Below are 19,477 nucleotides of genomic sequence, written 5' to 3'. Positions count from 1 at the left end.
CTTGTTCAAGTTTCCTGTTTGTTTTCTTCAGTGCTCTGAGGTGGGGGCAAACCATCTCACCATTGTTTTCTTTAGCGAGGTGGTGAATGCTTTTTCCAGAGCAATGTCATCTAGTGTTTTGTAATCCATTTTTGGATTTTCTCAGTTCTTTCTACAATGTTGGATGGATACATCCAAGATGTTGATTGGTAGTTTCTTGGATTCCAGCCTGGTGTTTAGGTCCACAAAGTTTATGGATTTCCAGTTTATTTTCTGAACTGGAGAATATTTGGGGAGGTTAGTTTGCATTGGCGGTTGGATCACAAAGGGTATAATGAAGGCACCCACTTATCTGTTTATACCGATTTTTACATATAAATACAGACAGAAATCACTATTTTTCCTTTCAGTATTTATTTCCAACAAATGGATAAAAACAGCAACGCATGCCTCTTGATCGGGTCTTAACTTGTCAAACATGCATGGCAGGTCAGTGGCTGTGCAAAGTAGCATAATAAAAAGTTTGAAAAAGGAATTAATTTCTTTTTTTATGTGTTTAAATGGCTGTACAGCGCTTGACTTGTTAAGCAACACACAGCTCTAGGAGTTTCCCTATTACAGGAATCCAAGTACTAAGTGATTTCTTCATGTAAATAAATGTGGAAAAATGATAGTTACAACTTATTTTTTTACATAACAAAAAATAAACATGGATAAATATTGGAAAAAAATAACCAGACAATAAATATGGATAAATACAGACAGAAATGGTACATACATAAATACCATAAAACCAGGAGCCTTGGGTATAATGCAGTTGTCGCTCGAGAGAATCTGCATTGGGGGTGCAGTTGTGACCATGTTTATTTTGCAAAATATTGCATCTGGGTTGTGTCCTGCTGTGTGTGTCGCTCCCTTTACCAATTGATGTAGATGCATCATTGTTAGTGTTTCAGGAGAGTTCTTCAAACCAGATATTGACGTCTCATAGTATGAGCAGGTAGTACTATTTTATTGCGATGTTGGTGATGGTGTCCACAGGTGTGTCCTTGAAACTAGTGTTGGCGGTTTATAGATAAGTGTAGAAGGAGTGATTCACAGTTTGGGCTGTTTAGTTGTGGTGCTGATGTCATCTTTAGGTGATCTTTGTATGCAACGGTGAGTGCTCCTCCTCTTTTGCCATCTCTGTTGGCTTGTTTCAATTTGAAGTTGTTGGGTAGCAATTGTGAGCGACTACCTTGATGTTTTGAGTTAACCAGGTTTTGGTGAGGAATAGGATGTCTGTTCCTCCATCACGTAGGAGATGGTATGTTTCTGTGGTGTTTTTTAACATTCACCTGGCGTTGACTGGGTTGTAGTATCCTTTTTTTCTGGGTTTTATTTGTAAGGTGGCGTTGGTAATTTGGGTTAGCATTCATTCCTTTTTTCCTTTAGGTTCTGCATTTGGTTTTGTGGTTCTGTTTCTTCGTTAAGTAGATCTAGAAGGTGTTTTGGGTTGATGTTTTCTTCGTGGTGGTCTGTCTGCTTGTGCTGATAATTCTTTGAGTCTAACCAATTTTTTGTAATGACAGTGTGCTGAGTTCATTTATTTCGGCTGTGCTTCTGTGGATTTCATGTCTGTCATTTCTTTTTCCAGCATTTCTCTTTATATATTTAAGGTGTTTGTGGGTGGTAGGTTGTGTGAGTGCGTAATAGGTTGATAGGTAGCACTGCAAGTAGAGTGGTTTTGGTCTTGTTCCAGCAAAGGGGCTCTCTTCCAGTGGGCAGTGTGGTTTGCTGTTTCTTGGAATTGGTTTGCTCTCTTGGTGATTTGAGATTGTTGGACTTCTTTCGTTTGGTTTGATCTATTTTATTTCTTCTTGTTCCTGTGCATTGCTCTTTCCTGTGAGGCATTTTTGAGGTGCAAGCTTGCAGAACGGAGGGCACGTTTCTTGTTTGATTCTTGGTCTGTTTTTCCAGTCAGGTTGGTTGTTCGTGTATTTCCTGTTGTGTTGTCAGGTTGTCCACAGGGGTTTGTCCTTTGTTTTTTTGTTGATGTCCAGTCACACAGACTTTATGGGTGGTACCTTCACGGGGGTGGAGGGGGTTTCGGGAGTAAAGCTTTTAAGATGATATTGTGGGGTGGAATATCTCAGGGGCAAACTATCCCAGGGGCCAGGCTATCCCAGGGGTCAAACAGTTACAGGGATGAAACTGTTCTGGGGCGAAATATCCCAGTGGCAAACGGATCCGAGGGACAAACCTATCCCTGGGGAAACCCTATCCCAGGAGGAAACTTACTCCAGGGGCAGAAACCTATTTCAGGGGCAAGGCCTATCATAAGGTCAAGATCTATCAGAGGTGCAGACCTGTGCCAGGGGCATGCCTATTTTAGGGACAGAAATATCCTTGGGGCAAAAGTATTCCAGGGGCAGATTATCCCAAGGCCAACAGTATCCCATGGCCAAAACTATGTAAGTTCAGGGCAAGATGCCCCAATGGGCACAACGTTCCATGGAGGAGAATATTGCAGGGGTGCAGAATCTCAGGAGCTGAGGTATCAGCAGGGATGGGCTATTGGTGTGGTTTTCCTGTGGCAGAGGCATTGTTGTGCTAGACGTTTGTGGTGGCAACGTCTCGCAATGGCATATTCTCTGAGTGATAAGTCCTCACTGTGTTAGGGCCTCCAGGGCATAAGATCCCATAACCTTTAATGAGCCCCAGAGAGACTATGTTGTGTGGTAAGACTACGAGAATATTCCTGTAAGGCTGTGGATTGCATTTTTCCCCGGCTGTGGTATTGACAGTCTTTTTCCTGTTGGACTGTGAAAGACTGTTTAGTTGAGTGTGTTGTGAGCTGTGTGGTGTGGGGGTGGACTGTGGAATAGCTTGGGGTGGATTCCACGGGGAGGAGGTTCTTAGCTTGTCATTCACACTGGTTCCAGACAGGGTTCAACTTGTGACCCTTTTTAATTTATTTGATTTTGATATGACTGTGGCCTTTACTGTGTGGGTCCAGCTGTGGGTAGTTTGGAGCTGAGTAAGTTTAATGTGGGTCTCGTCAGGGTTGAGGGAGGATTTGAGAGTGATAGCAGAGCAGTTCCCGCATCGTTATTTGGTTGTAGTGTTGATTACTACATGGTGTGTCAAGTTGTTTGTGTTGCGGCTCTCATTGGATTCGAACTCCACTTACTTGCAGACACTCACTTGTTATGTCATCGCTTTACATATTAAAGAGGCCTACCCCTGTACATGAGTCGGAAGACTCCGGAAGAGCAGCTTAAGTCCTGCAGGAAATTTAAACATAGCCGTCTCCTGGGAACATCGATTTGGCCACAACATATTTCCCCAATGGCCTGCAGTATGTTGCCCCCTTAATGAAGAGGCTGCAGTTGCCCCATCATGCTGTCAAGACCAACAGGCTCCAGTTTACCCCATTAGCCCATTACCGCAATTCAACATGGGCAGCATACCCGAGGGGGGTGCCTTGGCTGGACGGTCTGAAGAACCATTTTATGGCTGTGGGTGAGAGCGATTCTGAAGTCTACACTACTGCACCTGGTGGGAAACGATATGCATGATCAGTTCAACTCCCTCCTGTACAAAGGAGGTGTCGATGACTGTGACGCTGCAACAGCCATATTAGCTGTGCATTTCAAGCCATAGGCGGGTACCAGCTTGCGCATCGCTTAGGGCAAGTTAAAAAGCTCATGATATGAATTGCGCCAAGAATTGCATCTCTTGGCGCAAGCTGGTCAACTTGCGCCAAGAGATGCAGAAGCAGATCCTCAATGCGTTCCATGGCAGGCTGAGACACCTTGCCACATCCTGTGAGTTGCCTAATGTGAATGACGAGATCAGGGTGCAACTGATAAGGGCGTGCATCAGTGAAACTTTGTAGAAACATGCTGCAGAAACCCTGCAGACAAATCTGGCCTTGGTGAGAAACCACGACCTAGGCAGTGTCAGTGCAACAGCTATGGACAGATATCTATGCACCAGAAAGGACGCATGCTCAAGCCATTCAGAGGGGTAAACAGCCACACCGCACAAAGAGACAAGATTCAGACAAACTTGGCAAATGCCACCAAGTAAAAGATGCCAAGCCATGAGGCTTGAGGCTCACGTGCTCACACTGCAGAGATAACCTACACAATCTACAGGAATGTCTGGCAAAGGGACCTAAGCTCAATTATTTCTCCACAGTGTGCTGCTCTTCCCCCACTACACAAAGCAAGAATTCACAAAGACCAACAGTGAGAAGATGGAACTGTCTGCAGAAGACTTAGCGTTGTCCGAGTTACAAGACTCCAGTGAAGACGAAGTATTGTTTGTTTATGAAATCCTCCAAGAATCCAGGGTGGGAAGACCAAGACGCCTCGCTTTTAGGTGCAAATTAGCAAGCTCCATGTTTTGGTTGTGATAGACACTGGAGTATCAGTAAAAGTGCCCCTCGTCCTACAATTCAACCTCATCAATGTGTGACCCAGTTTCCAGAACTTTAATTTATTCCAAAGTTTGCATATTTGCTTACGAAAACAAAAAAAGTCTCCCCCTCAAAGAAGTCTTTGTACCTGAGATATCCCAAAGGTCTAGAAGAGGAGAGAGATTTTGTCGCTGAAGTGGGAAAGACATACTCCTCAGATGAAACGGGTCAGAATCGCTAGACGTCATCCAGGTCCCGTTTCAGTTGCATGAATCTGACCTAGAGGATCTTCTGGAGGAGTATAGAGCTTTGTTCTCTGTGATGGGCTGCCTGAAGAATACCCCAGTGAAACTGCATGTGGACAAGACAATTGAACCTCTCTGACTGCAGCACTGGCACATTCTGTTTTACATGAGGCCCAAAGTTGAAGAATAGATGGTCAAACTTGAGAAGGCCAGTATCATCGAAAAGCTGTTGGGACACACCTCGTGGCTCTCCACAATTGTTATCACCTGCAAATACAAGCAGTTCTGATAGTCTGCATATGCATAGACAAGCGCCTACCTAATAGGGGAAGTTGGAAAGAGAGACCAATCACGCCAACCATTGACGGCGCAATTGTCAACTTGAGTGGGACCAAATACTTTTCGAAACTCAATTTAAAATGATCATCAGTTGAAACTAGGCCATCAATCCAGAGCAATCACAACTCTTTCTACACATGTGGGACTCAGGAGACACAAAATATTGCATTTCAGCATATTGTCGGAAACAGGGGTCTTTCAAAATGCCATACACAGAACCTTTGTTAGTCTCAAGGGCATCATCAACATAAGTGATGACATACTTGTATACTCAAACTCTGGGGAGGATCACCTTCAACATGTCCCAGCAATAGTTCAGTGGATTCAGGAAAACAGATCATCCTATATCACAAAAAATGTGAGTGCTTCAAGACGGTGCTTTATTTCGTTGGATACACATTCGATCCCCAGGGCATGAGCCCAGATGAAATTACAGTAAGTCAGTCCCATGTCCTGTGTCAGTTATTGAGTAATGCCGTTTTGTGGGCATGGTGAACTATTGAGGGTGTTGCATCCTAAAGCTTGCGGCCCTAATTAGTTTAGTTTAGTTTATTCATTTATATGATGCGCACCAGACCCAGGGGTATCAGGGCGCAAGCAGTACAGACAATGCAAACTTAATTAACAAGTTACATAGTCATACACAGAGAAAGTAATTACAAAGTAGTGCATAGAAATAGTATAGCTGGGTACATAGGTGTGTTCTACAACGATAGGTAGACATGGTGAATATACAGAGAAAAATATACACAGGTATGTTCTTAATTAGTTATCATTTGCCTTGAGCCAGTTGATATAACTAAGTGTAAACCTGGGGTAGGATTGATCCACCCTGAGATGGTGTGGTAGGGAGTTCCAAAGTTGGGTCGCTTTGACCTGGAAGCTGTTCCCCCCAATCTTGGTTAGTCTAAATCTAGGAATGTTAATGCAATTGGCATTGGTAAGTCTTGTGGGTCTCGTGGAGGTTCTTCTTTGGACTCTGTTTACAAGGTAACTGGGGGCAGCGTTGTTCAATGCCTTATGTGTCAGGGAGGCTGTTTTTAAGTTGATTTTGTTGAGAGTGGAAAGCCAATTGTTTTGACGTCTTACGGTGGCGATGTGAGACCTTTTGGACACACCTACTGCCGCTCTAAGGGCGTTGTTTTGAAGAATCTGGATTTTTTGGGTGATAGTTTTGTTGGTGCCAATATATAGTGCATTACAGTAGTCGAGCCTAGATAAGATCAAGGCTCTGGCTAGTGTAATGCAATAATCATCTGATAGAAAGGGTTTGCCCGTTCTGATCAGCTTGCATTTGTATGCTGTGGCTGAGGCCAGGGTATTAACGTGTTAAGTAAAGGATAAGGTGGAGTCAAGGTAGAACCCGATTGTTTTCACCTCTTTGGCAACCCTGATAACATTACCATTGATGATGAATGATGTGTAATTCGGTACTAGTTTTTTTATGTTAGCATGTGTGCCCAGTATGATGAGTTCTGTTTTTTCATCATTCAGGCATAGACCATGAATAGCCATCCATGCCTGGATGATGAGATATTATAATTGAATTTCTGAAAGAACTAACAAGAGCAGACACTTCATGGCAACGGACGGAGCTATACACAGGCATTCAAAGGCACCAAGGACGCTTTCTCTCATTAGATAAACATCACCAACCACAATAGAAATAAGACAACTGAACTGTTGGTTCATGCCGCCCTATGCATCCTTATGGCTGTCCTGACACAGGTAGATGCAAGGGGCCAGCCTCAAGCAGTGGCATAAACCAGTTGTGCCCTCACAATGATGGAGCAAAGGTATTCCCAGATTCGCAAATAAGCAATTTCCGTCATCTGCGCTATCAGGCACTTTCACTTATAAACATCTGGACACCATTTCACAGCCAGGATAGAATACTGCAGCTAGAGAGGTAAAACTGTTCTCTCAGGCTTTTGGCTAGGTGCCACAACAATCCAGTCAATTTCCTATCAAAGCAGCCCCACGTCACCCCCCAGCAGGCTGCCTAAGCAGGACGCACAGAGGAACTCGTAAGATTGATTACTGTGGATGTGTCCCCCAAGGCAATACAACACAAGGAAATTGTAGAGGAACATCTAAAAGACAAATGCCTCCTTCACAGGGGCATTAAGAGTCTGTACACTGGATAAATGTTCTTAAGGAGCACAATCACCGAACCATGTTGTTCATCTCACAAACCTCGGCGATGATGACAATATGCTGTGAACTCTTTAAGTAGAACCAAAAAAGTGATGGGTGGAAGGTTTTGAATAAATCTGAACCACTGGCACTGCTCTGTGCAACCTTCCACAACACATTTGTTAACCGTCTGCGCCATTGCAAAAGGTGTCCAGCCATATGTAAATAAGTCACGTACTTCGACCAATGAGAGCAGCCCAGCCTGAACTGCTTAGCCAGGTCATCTCTGCACAGAAACTCTATAAGTCGCAGGTGGACTTTTACTTTGAGGCACATCGATAGTCCTGCCGGACTCACTCACTGACAGAGTGATTCCCTTGATGGATAAAGACTGCCAAGAGATTGTCAAGACCAAGACCAAACCTAGGGAACGCATCTGGTTTCCAGAGATTGCCAAAAGAGTGGAAGATTCCATTGGTCCCTCTCTGAGGTGTCAGGCCTCAGGAAAAGAGGGTCTCTGTTGCCTATCCGGATGCAAGAGCGATGTGATTACCCTTGATGTAATGTCCGTGCTGGCTTCTGCTCACCGTCAGGTAGGTGATACCTCTTGCTACTCAAACATGACTTTGCATGTTACTTGGTGGTGGAAATGGTGCAGTCCACGGCCCAAGGGATCCCCGATGAGATCAAAATGGACACTAGCACGCCATTCAAAGAATACCTTGAGGCGTCAGTCTTCCATCACAAGATCCCTCCCTCCCTCCTGGGATCACTCCCTCCAAACACAATGGAGACGAGTATAAACTCTATAGATTCCAAAAGGCGCTACCAAATTACGCTTCATTCGTTGGCAGGGTTCATTTGCACCGCCCTGATATGTAGCCGCCAAGTGAACACAGCCATGTCAACTCACACCTCCTGGACCCCAGCAGGCTTGGACCATGCAGAGGTGAGTGCTAGCCGGGTCGGGGTCGGTCACATGAGCAGTGCTCACTGGGCTCCAGGACCATGTGTTAACCATAGGGGACACAGTTCTAGTACACTGTCACAAGGCAAAATCAGATTTACCATGTGAAGGAACTCTGTTACCTGTCATGCACCAACACAGCACTCTTATAATGGTAGAGCCATGAGCAAGGCTCTGTGAAACAGAATGTGCACAAGGTTAGATGGCCTGCCGTGGCTTGAGCACCTCACACTCCAGGCATTTCCCAGCAGTGGCGGTTGGGCACATTCTTATAGTTGGAGGGGACTCGAATATGCGGGAGTGAGCAAGCGTCTTCAGAATTAATGTTTACATGGTCTTTTGTGACTGAACGAGTGGATGGGTGTAGAAAGTAACCCAGGTGAGCTCCGAGTTGTTTGCCGAAGGAAAGCGGGTTTGTTCCAGGATGATGCCTTTTGGGAAGCAGAGCAGGCTTTGGTCAGCTGAGCAGAGGGCAGTAGTTGCGCATGCGTGCACTTCTTCGGGAAACTGCTGAATCGCGCAATTCCTAATTGCGTTTTATTGAATGACTGAAGTTTCTGGTTTTTCCATCCATGGGAAAAGTGTACCCAAACCCGCCCCTGCCTCCTGCTTGATGAAGAAGAAATGCTATGGGCATCCTTGTAGCTATGCTAAAAACACATTTGGCTGCCATGTCATGTTTGCTGAATTGGATACACAGAAAGTGCTCCATGTGTTATCTACGCTGTGCTGCACTTTCTATGTACGCCCTGCCGTAAAATATTCCATGTGATCCCAACTCATCATAGGGAGGTATTAGAAAAGCAGGAGGTATTAATTATTAATGGCCCCCATGTCTGGCGTCAGTGATGGCGGCATTCAGGAGCAGGGGTCTGCAAAGGTCGCCCATGCTGAGTTCTTGTCAAGGGGTGTTGTATACTTATTGTGTCCATCTTGTGTGCCTCTGTGTCCCTCAGGAGCCTTCCTGGTCCCTTACTTCATCATGTTGGCTATCTGCGGCATTCCCATCTTCTTCATGGAGCTGTCTCTCGGCCAGTTTTCCAGCCTGGGGCCCCTTGCTGTCTGGAAGATCAGCCCAATGTTCAAAGGTAAGACCACTCTGCCATGTTCATTCCCTTCTATTTACCCCCCACAGGGTCTGTGGCGGCCGCCATAGGATGCCATACCCCAGAATCCTGCAACACATCATCTTCCCTGATCCTGGTTCCGGGGGAACAATAAGTCCATACCAGTGATCAGGGGCGCAAAACCTACATTCCAGAGGGGTTGGGGGTGCTAACCCTTCAAATGTGGGGTGGGGGGGCACTAACTTCAGAGATGGTGGGGGAGTAGAAAACTTATGTGTGTGGGGGGCATCTAACTTCTTTACACATTCTAATGAGACTATTGTAGTACAGCTTCAATGTTACAAGCAGTTAACTCTCTCCTTCATGTCTGAAACCACACTCTTCAGGACTGCTGTGAGAATGAGCGGTCTCCTGTCCCCCACCCTCCAATCACTCCGCTGGCATGCAAATACTAACCCCACATCAGGATTCCTATTGCCTAAAATTGTATGCGTATGAATGCTGGTTCCAACAGTGAAATGATTTACATTTTCTTTTTTTATTCATTTATTGTGAAAACCAGTTGTTCTTGACAACCTTAAAGAAATGACACAGAATCGCCCCAACGTTAGATTAAAATGAGCATCCGCAAAATAACAAGTAAATGCTTTGCATTATTAATTGCCGGGCCTTTGTTAACAGCGAAGCGGAGGCGCCATTTAACCCTGTGTCCTGTTCTGTCCGGTTATGGCTCTGTAGTCAGCCAGGTCGAGTCAACATAGCCCAGAATTTCGGGGCCGTGGGGGAGAGGGTGCAGGTGGGCTATTCAGCTCAAATGGTGCTGCGCCACTGACAGCGATAAAATGTGATGCAGGTGTGTGGCGAAGCAGGAGGCCTTTCTGGACACCACTGCTTGCAGATTGTAGGATCAGCTAATCCCAGCTCTTGAGATTGAAACGCCCAACTAATTTTAGAAGAGCTCTGCTCCTGTTTGTCTTTTTTTCTGTTGAGAATTTCAAGCAGAACGAAGGCAAAAGGCCAGTAAAGGTCTCCAACTGTGGGCTGTTACTTTTATTTTCAACACGTCTTTGTTTAAGCAAATAATTTAAAAACAGAGCGTGCCTGCAGAGACAGCCATGGGAGGGCAATTAGGAGTGACTATTGGCTCTGATATGTCTTTTAAGAAGTGTGCCTGGTGGGTGATTAGAATAACAAGCTACCCGCTGTGTGAAATAATGACTGCAAGCATGTGACCTTATTATGCATTTTCTTTCACTGTCTGTTATGTCTTGATAGTACCATTGTAAAACGCAGGTGAGATGTTTTAAGATCAGTTTGTTTTGCATGCTGTATCTTGTCATCTTCTCTTCACCATGGGGAAAATACAGCTACAATCATACCTCGTTTGCTCAACATGTTACTATCATCATTTATATAACGACAGGTTGATTTATTATGTAATTTGTTCACTTTTCAAGTCATTTATATGTACCAGAGCATTATTTTAGTCCTGTGTTCTACACTTTTTCCATGCCTATCACTTGCCTGCTGTAACTGCACCCTGAGCACCTCCCCTCAAGCCTACCTCCATCACTCGTGGACATCCCCTAATGCCACAGTTGGCGGATCCCATTCGTAAATTCGTTCCATTTGTAACACCGATAGCATCCACATTTAGATTTAAATGGTCTGACTAGCAGGGGTGGGATGTATTCCTGGTAACAGCCGTTAGAGCCCCCCTGGGCGTTACACCCCCTTTCGGCACGGGCATTTCGCCGCGGGCCGGTTCGGCGCGGTCAGTTGGCCACAGCGGCCAGTTCGGCGCGGCCATTTCGGCGCGGGAGACTTTCTGGCGCCGCTGATTTGGCGCGAGGGACGTTTGGACGTGGCTGACATTGCAGCCACGTCCAAACTTCCTCACGGCAAATTTAAAAGCATCATTATTTTCAAATGCAGCACGTTGACCGGAACTGTGCCTGACAACGTGTTGCATTTAATCATAATTTGTGGTCAAGTGACTCCTTCTAGGGCTGCCTTCTCAAGCCTGGGACGTGCCTGTTCCTTTTCTAGAATTGCCCACTCATGCTGGTGGCTGGCTCCCTTTCACACCACCTGAAGCCATAATTTGGTCCGTCTTTACCCTACATTTTCCAATCAGCAAGCAGCGTAACCCCTTCCTGCCACGTTGAGTCTTGAGAGCCTTCTCTAAGGAGCCTGTGTATGGTGACTGCCGATTCATGCCCCCTTCGCACCCCCTCCCCGCGCCAAAACATCCCCACGGCCAAACGTCGCAGCGCCGAACTGGGCGCGCCAAAATGGGCGCGCCCAATTGGCTCTGCGCCGAATCGGTCGCGGCGAATCGGCCAACGCCGAACTGGCCACGCCTAATCGTCCTGCTCCGACACTGGGAAAGGCGCAAACAAAGGCTGCCGCAACAGTGACATCTAGTGGACATCCAGAATGTGGAGCATAAAAGATATACTACACTTCAACCACGCGCCTCCAAGGCAAGTGGTGACTAGAAGGTCTCGTGACTGGGTGACATGTGAAGAAACTGGGCACACTGAGCTCCCTGAACAGATTTGTGATTGGCCACTGCATTAAGCAACATTAGATCAATTTCTATTGATTATTTGGCTTTGGCAGCAAGGAGCCCAGGTCCAGACTGGAACATGGCAGAGTAGCGATGGTGGGCAGACATGTGGCAATATGCTTTCAGCAGGTGGCTTCGTAAAGCAAGGACAGTCGTGTGATTATATCTTTCATCTTTATTTATTTGAATTTTTGTAATGTGGTAACATTGCCGTAACAACTAGATAGGCTGAGAAGGATCCTTTGCGTGATCTTCTCACTGGACACAGTGCAAGAATTGCAAAGAGTTCTCCGAGTAAGCAGAGGGCCATATCTGGGACTTGCGACTCCTAGCAGCTTTGATGTGCCATTGGGATGGTACCCTGTCAACCAAGACCACCAATTACACACCACGTGCCTTTTCTGGACGAGCTCACAGAGAACGCACTGTCCTATCCGTGTTCCTGAGAGTGATGACCTTGTGCAGACTTCTAGAACACCTCACTCTGGAGACTCACCAAGAGCTAGAGCTCACATTGTTGCAGTCTACCGAATGCCCACCTATCCAACCCTATGCCGGGAATGCGGGAATGCGAATGCATGCGGAATGCTGCCACATGCCAATGCATTCTCGGCCAGCCCCACATCATTTTCACTATTTATCAGTGTTAGTAGGTGATGTCAGCTCCTTAGTGAGGGTGTTTGATGAAGAATAGTCACACTCTTTAATTGGTAAACGTTAAAGCCACAGTTGCCAATCGGGTTGCTCGGGACGTGGGCTGAATTTCACGGTGTAAGACTGCATTCTGAGCGCATATATGTGATCACTGAGAAAAAGAAAAAAAGAACAAATGCCAAGGCGTCAATTTATTTTGTCTCTTACCACAATTATATGCGGGGAGAGACCCCCCACAGCTTACCACCATACTCCCCTTACATAATTAACTACCCTGACCGATCCCCCACCTATAATTGCAGGGAAATCTGGAATAAAGTCAGAATTTTGGCACTGGGTGTTTTAGTATGCGCAGTAATGGGCTAATACCTCCTGAGTAAGCTGAGAGCTTACCTCCCATCTTTCCTCTCCGTTGCCAATATCCAGCTGCTTTCTCCTGCCCCCCCCCCCACACCCCCCACCTCCCACTTAACAGATGGGATGGAGACACCACTGCGCCACCAGGCCACTCCTCTCGTCTCCCGGGGCTGCCAGGGAAATGGAAGAGCGGCTCCGCTCAAAGCCTCACTTCCATTTCCTTGGCGGCCATGTTGGGTGAGCATTTCTTTAAAAGAAGGGGTCGCATACTCGCTCTGGCTGGTTATTCAAACAAATACATTTATACTGGTACCCTGGAACGTTAACCTGAGGAGCTAATACCAAAAATAACCGGGTCACCAGGCTGTCCCCGATGCTAACATCCCAGTGACCCTCGTTAAAGGCCCTTGATACACTTGGGGCCATTAACTTTGGTCACTGGCCATTACCACCCGGTTATGCGTGCTATTACTATTTGAAGATGGGGATGCGGTTATTATTGCTTAAATAGTCCACTTAACCAATCCCAAAAGTCCTTCGAGAATAAGTATCAGTGGTGGGTTGTAGAAGAAAGATGTCCAGATATGATGACTGTAGTAGCATGCTCCTCTGCAAGGCATGAACCACACAGGCATGCACTCATATCAACTGATTGGACGGGACTCAATCAGTCGATTTTCTCCAGCTTGTCAAATCAGAAAATGCTTTCTAAGGAGGCACCCATACCCCCTGCACTCCCCACACTCCATCCTCTTTCTAGATGGCAATGCCTCTGCCCCCCAGAATTGGATAACATATAGGAATTGGACACCAGGTTTCTGGAGTATAGTCTCTTTAGATGATATAAAGCTATGCCCATGCCTAGGGGAAGTCGTCCCTTTTTCTTAGCTACTCGCCAAACTAGCAGTGCATTTATACCGTCACAGCTTGGTGCACAGAGGCATTGCCAGTTAGTGCATTTATACCATCGCAGCTTGAGCACAGAGGCATTGCCAGTCAGTACATATATACTGTCACAGCTTGGTGCACAGAGGCATTGCGAGTCACTGCATTTATACCATCGCAGCTTGGTGCACAGAGGCATTGCCAGTCAGTGCATTGATACCGTTGCTGCTTGGTGCACAGAGGCATTGCCAGCCAGTGCATTTATACCACTGCAGCTTGGTGCACAGAGCGATTGCCAGTCAGTGCATTTATACAGCTGCAACTTGAGCACAGAGGCATTGCCAGCCAGTGCATTTATATGCAGCTTGAGCACAGAGGCATTGCCAGTCAGTGCATTTATATGCAGCTTGAGCACAGAGGCATTGCCAGTCAGTGCATTTATACACTACAACTTGAGCACAGAGGCATTGCCAGCCAGTGCATTTATACTGCCGCAGCTTGGTGCACAGAGGCATTGCGAGTCACTGCATTTATACCATCACAGCTTGAGCACAGAGCAATTGCCAGCCAGTGCAGTTATACCTCCACAGCTTGGTGCACAGAGGTATTGCTAGCGAGTGCATTTATTCCTCCACAGCTTGGTGCGCAGAGGCATTGACAGCCAGCGCATTTATTCCTCCACAGCTTGGTGCGCAGAGGCATTGCTAGCGAGTGCATTTATTCCTCCACAGCTTGGTGCGCAGAGGCATTGCCAGCCAGTGCATTTATTCCTCCACAGCTTGGTGCGCAGAGGCATTGCCAGCCAGTGCATTTATTCCTCCACAGCTTGGTGCGCAGAGGCATTGTCAGCCAGTGCATTTATTCCTCCACAGCTTGGTGCGCAGAGGCATTGACAGCCAGTCCATTTATACCCTCGCAGCTTGAGCACAGAGGCATTGGAAGTCACTGGACCTGCGCATAAACAATCCAATCGGAGAGATCAGTTTGAGGAAATGATTCCCAATGGCGTCCCTGGTGACTCGCCTGACTGGCTCTCTCGCAATCCTTTGAATGGTTACATCTCCAGGAAGCTGGGAAAGCTTGTCATCGGCCTGCAGAGGAAACCTAATCTTTGCATCACCCATAGAGGAGGAAACACTGGGACAGGGGGCGGGCTCCCATTCATATTATGCACATGTAAATCCTGTCCTGGGTCTTTAGTCTCATGTATGCATATGAAGACTATTGTGCCCGTATAAATCAGACTCGCGTCACATGACCCAAATCTGCCATAAGGGACGGATGCGGGGGGCAGAGGGCCACCTATAGCATATCTCTAGGGATCTGGGGAACTGGGCACACTGGGAAGCCCAGAGCATTGCTGCCACTGGCACTGCTTCTTCGGGAGACAGCGGTGCATTGAGATGTCTTGCTGGTGACCTGCCCTCACATGCTCTGAAGCTAACTTGTGTCTCTGCGTTCCTCAGGGGTCGGGATGGGAATGATCCTCATTGTGTCCTTGGTGGCCATCTACTACAACATGATCATCGCCTACGTCCTCTTCTACCTCTTTGCGTCTCTGACCAGCGATCTACCCTGGCAGCACTGCGGTAACTGGTGGAACACAGACCTGTGTCTGGATCACCGGAACATGCGGACGGGCAACTCTTCCATCCCCTTCAACATCAGCAGCACGGTCAGCCCTAGCGAGGAGTACTGGAGGTAAGGAAGTCATAGCCTGAGGAACGCTGGTGGTACTCAAGTACAGCCGGGCTCAGCCTTAGAACGTGGAGTAGAGGTAAAGCACACACACTCATAGCAACAAGAACATGTTTAGGGATGTCTGGCCTGCCTTGAGTCCTTTGTCATTCTTTTGATTGAATTAGGGTCACCAAACGTATCCATGGGGTGGATAGGAACCTAAGCAAGTTACCAGAAAAGTCTCTTTATTGCAATTTGACAAACAGGCGTATCATCGTAGGTCCTGCTATTGTGACTTGTAAGCGCATATCTACCATTGACATGGACTTGCAGCTGTTTTGATTGGTCCAGTAGTGTGATGTAGTCGATCCCCGAATCCTGTAGACAGCAGGTTTAAGGTTGCGGGGGTAGAATACAACCTATGTGCAGTGATTTCAGTGCGACTTGTGGAAAGGTTTAGAAGCCGCTTAGGACCTTGTCGTTGCACACTTGATCACTGCACCTGCTGCAAGCATGCATGGCAGGAGGGGATGCTGGTCGCAGATAATGAGTTCTTTCAAGCATAAAGTAATGGTCTTGACAGGCTCCACCTCGAATCGTGTATAGCCTTTGGTACTGAGTGGCCATTTGGACAACTATCAACCTAGTTTCCCCATTGGGAAGTCAAGGGTCTGCACTGCGCGAAGTCCAGTGGGCAACACAAGTGCATTGAAAAACAGATGTGCCTGGGGGGGCAGTAATGAATGGAGAGTGCTTGGGATTTGCCACTTCTTGGGTCAACGTTGATTCACTGTCTGGCTACTGTGTTGTGATTGCCTTAGAGTCTGCGATAGTTACACTGATGACGGGAATGGTATGTCTTAGAGTGAAGGCGGTGGAAGAAATGTGCTTTGCCACTAGTCAAGGTGGGTGTCAGTAATAGTTGTGAATCTAGAATGATGCCCACAGCTATTTTGTCTACGATGGGACGTGACAGGGGTCAATCTCTTTTGCCTGTTGGGGTGCCTCACGAGAGAGATTGTTGTTGTCACAGATCACGGTCTTGGATTCATATAGAAAGGAAACTTCCCAATGGCAACATTCAACAGCAAAGATCCTACATGTATTGTCTATTGTCTTCATTAGGGGCAATACACGATCTGGTATTTTTAAATTATAATCCTTAATATATTACTTTGGAGGAGAAAGTAAATCAAATAAACGCAACGTGTTGACAATATGCAAACCACGTATAATCAAATGTATAATGCAACACACTCAGCACACCAGCATGCAAACATTTGCATTTTCATATACGTGTACGCAAATGATTGTAAACATGGATAGCGTGTCTCTAGGGCACGAATCTGTTCCTGGAATTGAATATTGACCCATTGACCAGGAAAGGATTATGTCATGTATTAGATCAGAACCAAAACATTATATCAAACTTTCAGGATGGGCAAAGTTCATACATCTAAACTAAGAGTTAACGGCTCAACTATTGCTGCATGAGCTGTTGGGATTGTCATTGTGTTGCTCCTGCCTTTTTTAGGATGGTGAACTTGGGTGTAGCTATGCAGTCACCTTTTATACAGGTGGTATCAATTAGGTGGTTATTCCATATAGTGGGAATGTCCACACACTTGCTGTGCTTTCCTGTATAATTCATGACAGATCAAATGAATGGATCCGTATTGAGTTCAGGTTTATCTTAGGAAGAGAGTGTAGGAGCTGTGGGTGTGCCCTTATGCAATGCGAGGGTTCATGTGTTGTCAACACTCTAGATGTCCTCATCTCTTGGGAGGGGCATACAATCCCCCCCCACAAAGCCGCAAACTAATGAACATGCAGCCATAGCAGCAACTCCACCTGATTGAATGCCCTTGGGTACATTCCCTTCTATAGATCACCCGAATTACCCTCCCCCTGCACCACACACAGGTGTTTATACGGGGACATGTCTTAAGTGTACTGACACACTCTTGGTTTTATCAGGCTTCTCAGCTTTAGGTGGTCATCTGTCACCCATTGGCCTTCTCTGTTGAGACATCTCTCCTGGGGTGGCATTTAGCAATGTTAGGATGATTTGGGCGTCATCAGCATATACTGCAACATGTCATGCCAAAGGTATGCTTCAGACAGGCTGGGAGAAAATGGGCATTACCGCTCACACCGAAGTACAGACGCTTGACATTATTAGCCCAAAAGAATGAGAGCAGTAGAATGGTAAGCATGAAGCACGCAGCACCTCCACAGATTGAGTGCTAAGCTTTAGAGAGGCTATTACTAACTGTTTTAGGATTAAAGGTTTACGGACAAAAATGACAGACAGGTGAGTTCAAGCCAAGTAGAGGCCCAAACATGTTTGTACAGGTCAGCTATAGCGGATGGCGTGCATTGTGGTTCCCATAGCTCTTGTGTGCTTGGATGAAACCGAGGCTGTGGACTAGAGGGTAGTGCGAAGGAACCCTGCTTGGGGAAGGCAACCATGTACAGCCTCACTTTTTAAGAGAGCACGCCAATGCCACACGTGGCAACCACACCAGACAGTTACCAGAAGAGGCGGCAAGTCCAAATTCTCACTCGTAGGAAGATAAACCATTTCTTATCTTCTTATGGCTTATCATTTCTACCACTGCTTGCCTTTTTTTGTAGCAGAGAGGCGAACCAGACCTCTATGGCATGAACACAACATATCAGAGGGTCACGGAAATGACAAGTCAGGGAAAGCAGGAGGAAATGCCAAATCCCCGGGCCAAATTCCCACGGTTCTGCAATCTAGATGCGGGAGTGAGTAGCTCGGATGCGACACAGGCAACGCGCGAGGAAGCACATGATACGCTATTGCAGCCTGCATGGGTGCCTCTGAAATAGAGAGCGATGCAGGGAGCTTCTGGTATTTTGATGGGATCAGTGACGACTTGTCCTTCTGATTTTTGATCCTAGCCGCTACGTTCTACACATGCAAGGAAGCACAGGGATCGGAGACCCTGGAGGGATCCGCTGGAACCTGTGCCTCTGCCTCCTCCTGTCCTGGATCATCGTGTACCTCTGCATCCTGAAGGGAGTCAAGTCATCAGGAAAGGTAGGACTGGGGACCCTAGGGAATTTTGCATGAAGAGGCTTTTCCCCTCATAATGATTTTTTCCCTGCGAGTGCTTTGTTGCTTAAATCGGCCAGTGGCCTCTATAGAGAACGGCGGTAACCATTTCTACATGTGTGGTAAATCCTAGCCTTTGGACAAGAATGTTTCGTTTTACAGGAGCTACTTTGCAACTTCTGCATAGACGCAACCAGTGGAATCATATACTTGGCCTGTGTACTTTACTTATTGGCTGAGTAGTGTGCATGAGTATTGTGTGCGTGTGTGGCTGTGTGTGTGTTTGTGTGTCTGTATGAGTGACACCGCTGTGTTTTGGGATCAATTAGCCTTTTGAACAATTTGTGACCTCTTGAAAGGCTGCCACAGGTCACAAGTGTTGGCCACTCAGTGGTTCTGAAGCTGTAAACAGTACAGCAGCTGTATGAATTAATGCATAGGATTATGGGTGAGGAAGAAATAATGCATAGGAATATGGGTGAGGAAGAATTAATGTGTAGGAATATGGGTAAGGAAGAAATAATGCTTAGGAATATGGGTGAGGAAGAATGAATGCATAAGAATATGGGTGAGGAAGAATGAATGCATAAGAATATGGGTGAGGAAGAAATAATGCATAAGAATATGGGTGAGTAAGAATTCATGTATAGGAATATGTGCGACGAAGAAATAATGCATAGGAATATGGGTGAGGAAGAATTAATGTGTAGGAATATGGGTAAGGAAGAAATAATGCTTAGGAATATGGGTGAGGAAGATTCATCGAATTGTGAAGTCTGTGCAACTCCTTGAAATTCCCCCCTAATCTTGGTCCAGAACCTGTATGTGAAACAATACTTGTTTGTAACTATGTGTGCTCCCAATTATTACCTGTAAGTGGAATTGGATTTTGGGTCATGTTTTAAGCCTACGGTCAGTGTTAACAGACAGCATAATAAACAAGGTACAACATTATTAGTTATACTTTTATTACCAAAAGAAACGTACTGGGTGCATTCCTCTAAAACGTGATTTATTTAAATATGGCTATAGAATGTGCTATGTTGATTTCAAAGTGTAGCTTACATTTCTGATAATTAGCTATTTCTGTTATTTTGTGTCTCGAAGTT

The 19,477-nt window shown here is 46.2% G+C and overlaps 1 protein-coding gene across 2 annotated transcripts in view; it reads left to right on the top strand.

Moving 5' to 3' along the window:
- The window catches only part of SLC6A7 (solute carrier family 6 member 7), a 543,627-nt gene that overhangs the window by 250,904 nt on the left and 273,246 nt on the right, over window positions 1-19,477 (top strand). For both annotated transcript variants that reach the window (XM_069654061.1, XM_069654062.1), the window contains exons 3-5: window positions 9,028-9,159; window positions 15,073-15,307; window positions 18,215-18,353. In XM_069654061.1, the coding sequence (XP_069510162.1) occupies window positions 9,028-9,159; window positions 15,073-15,307; window positions 18,215-18,353 (506 nt within the window). The remainder of the gene's footprint in view (window positions 1-9,027; window positions 9,160-15,072; window positions 15,308-18,214; window positions 18,354-19,477) is intronic.

Source organism: Ambystoma mexicanum, chromosome 3q, assembly GCF_040938575.1.
Source record: "Ambystoma mexicanum isolate Mex_15411 chromosome 3q, UKY_AmexF1_1, whole genome shotgun sequence".
NCBI classification, from domain to species: Eukaryota; Metazoa; Chordata; class Amphibia; order Caudata; family Ambystomatidae; genus Ambystoma; species Ambystoma mexicanum.
Note: the sequence above shows the minus strand (reverse complement) of the source record. Positions and strands in the feature narration are given on the sequence as shown.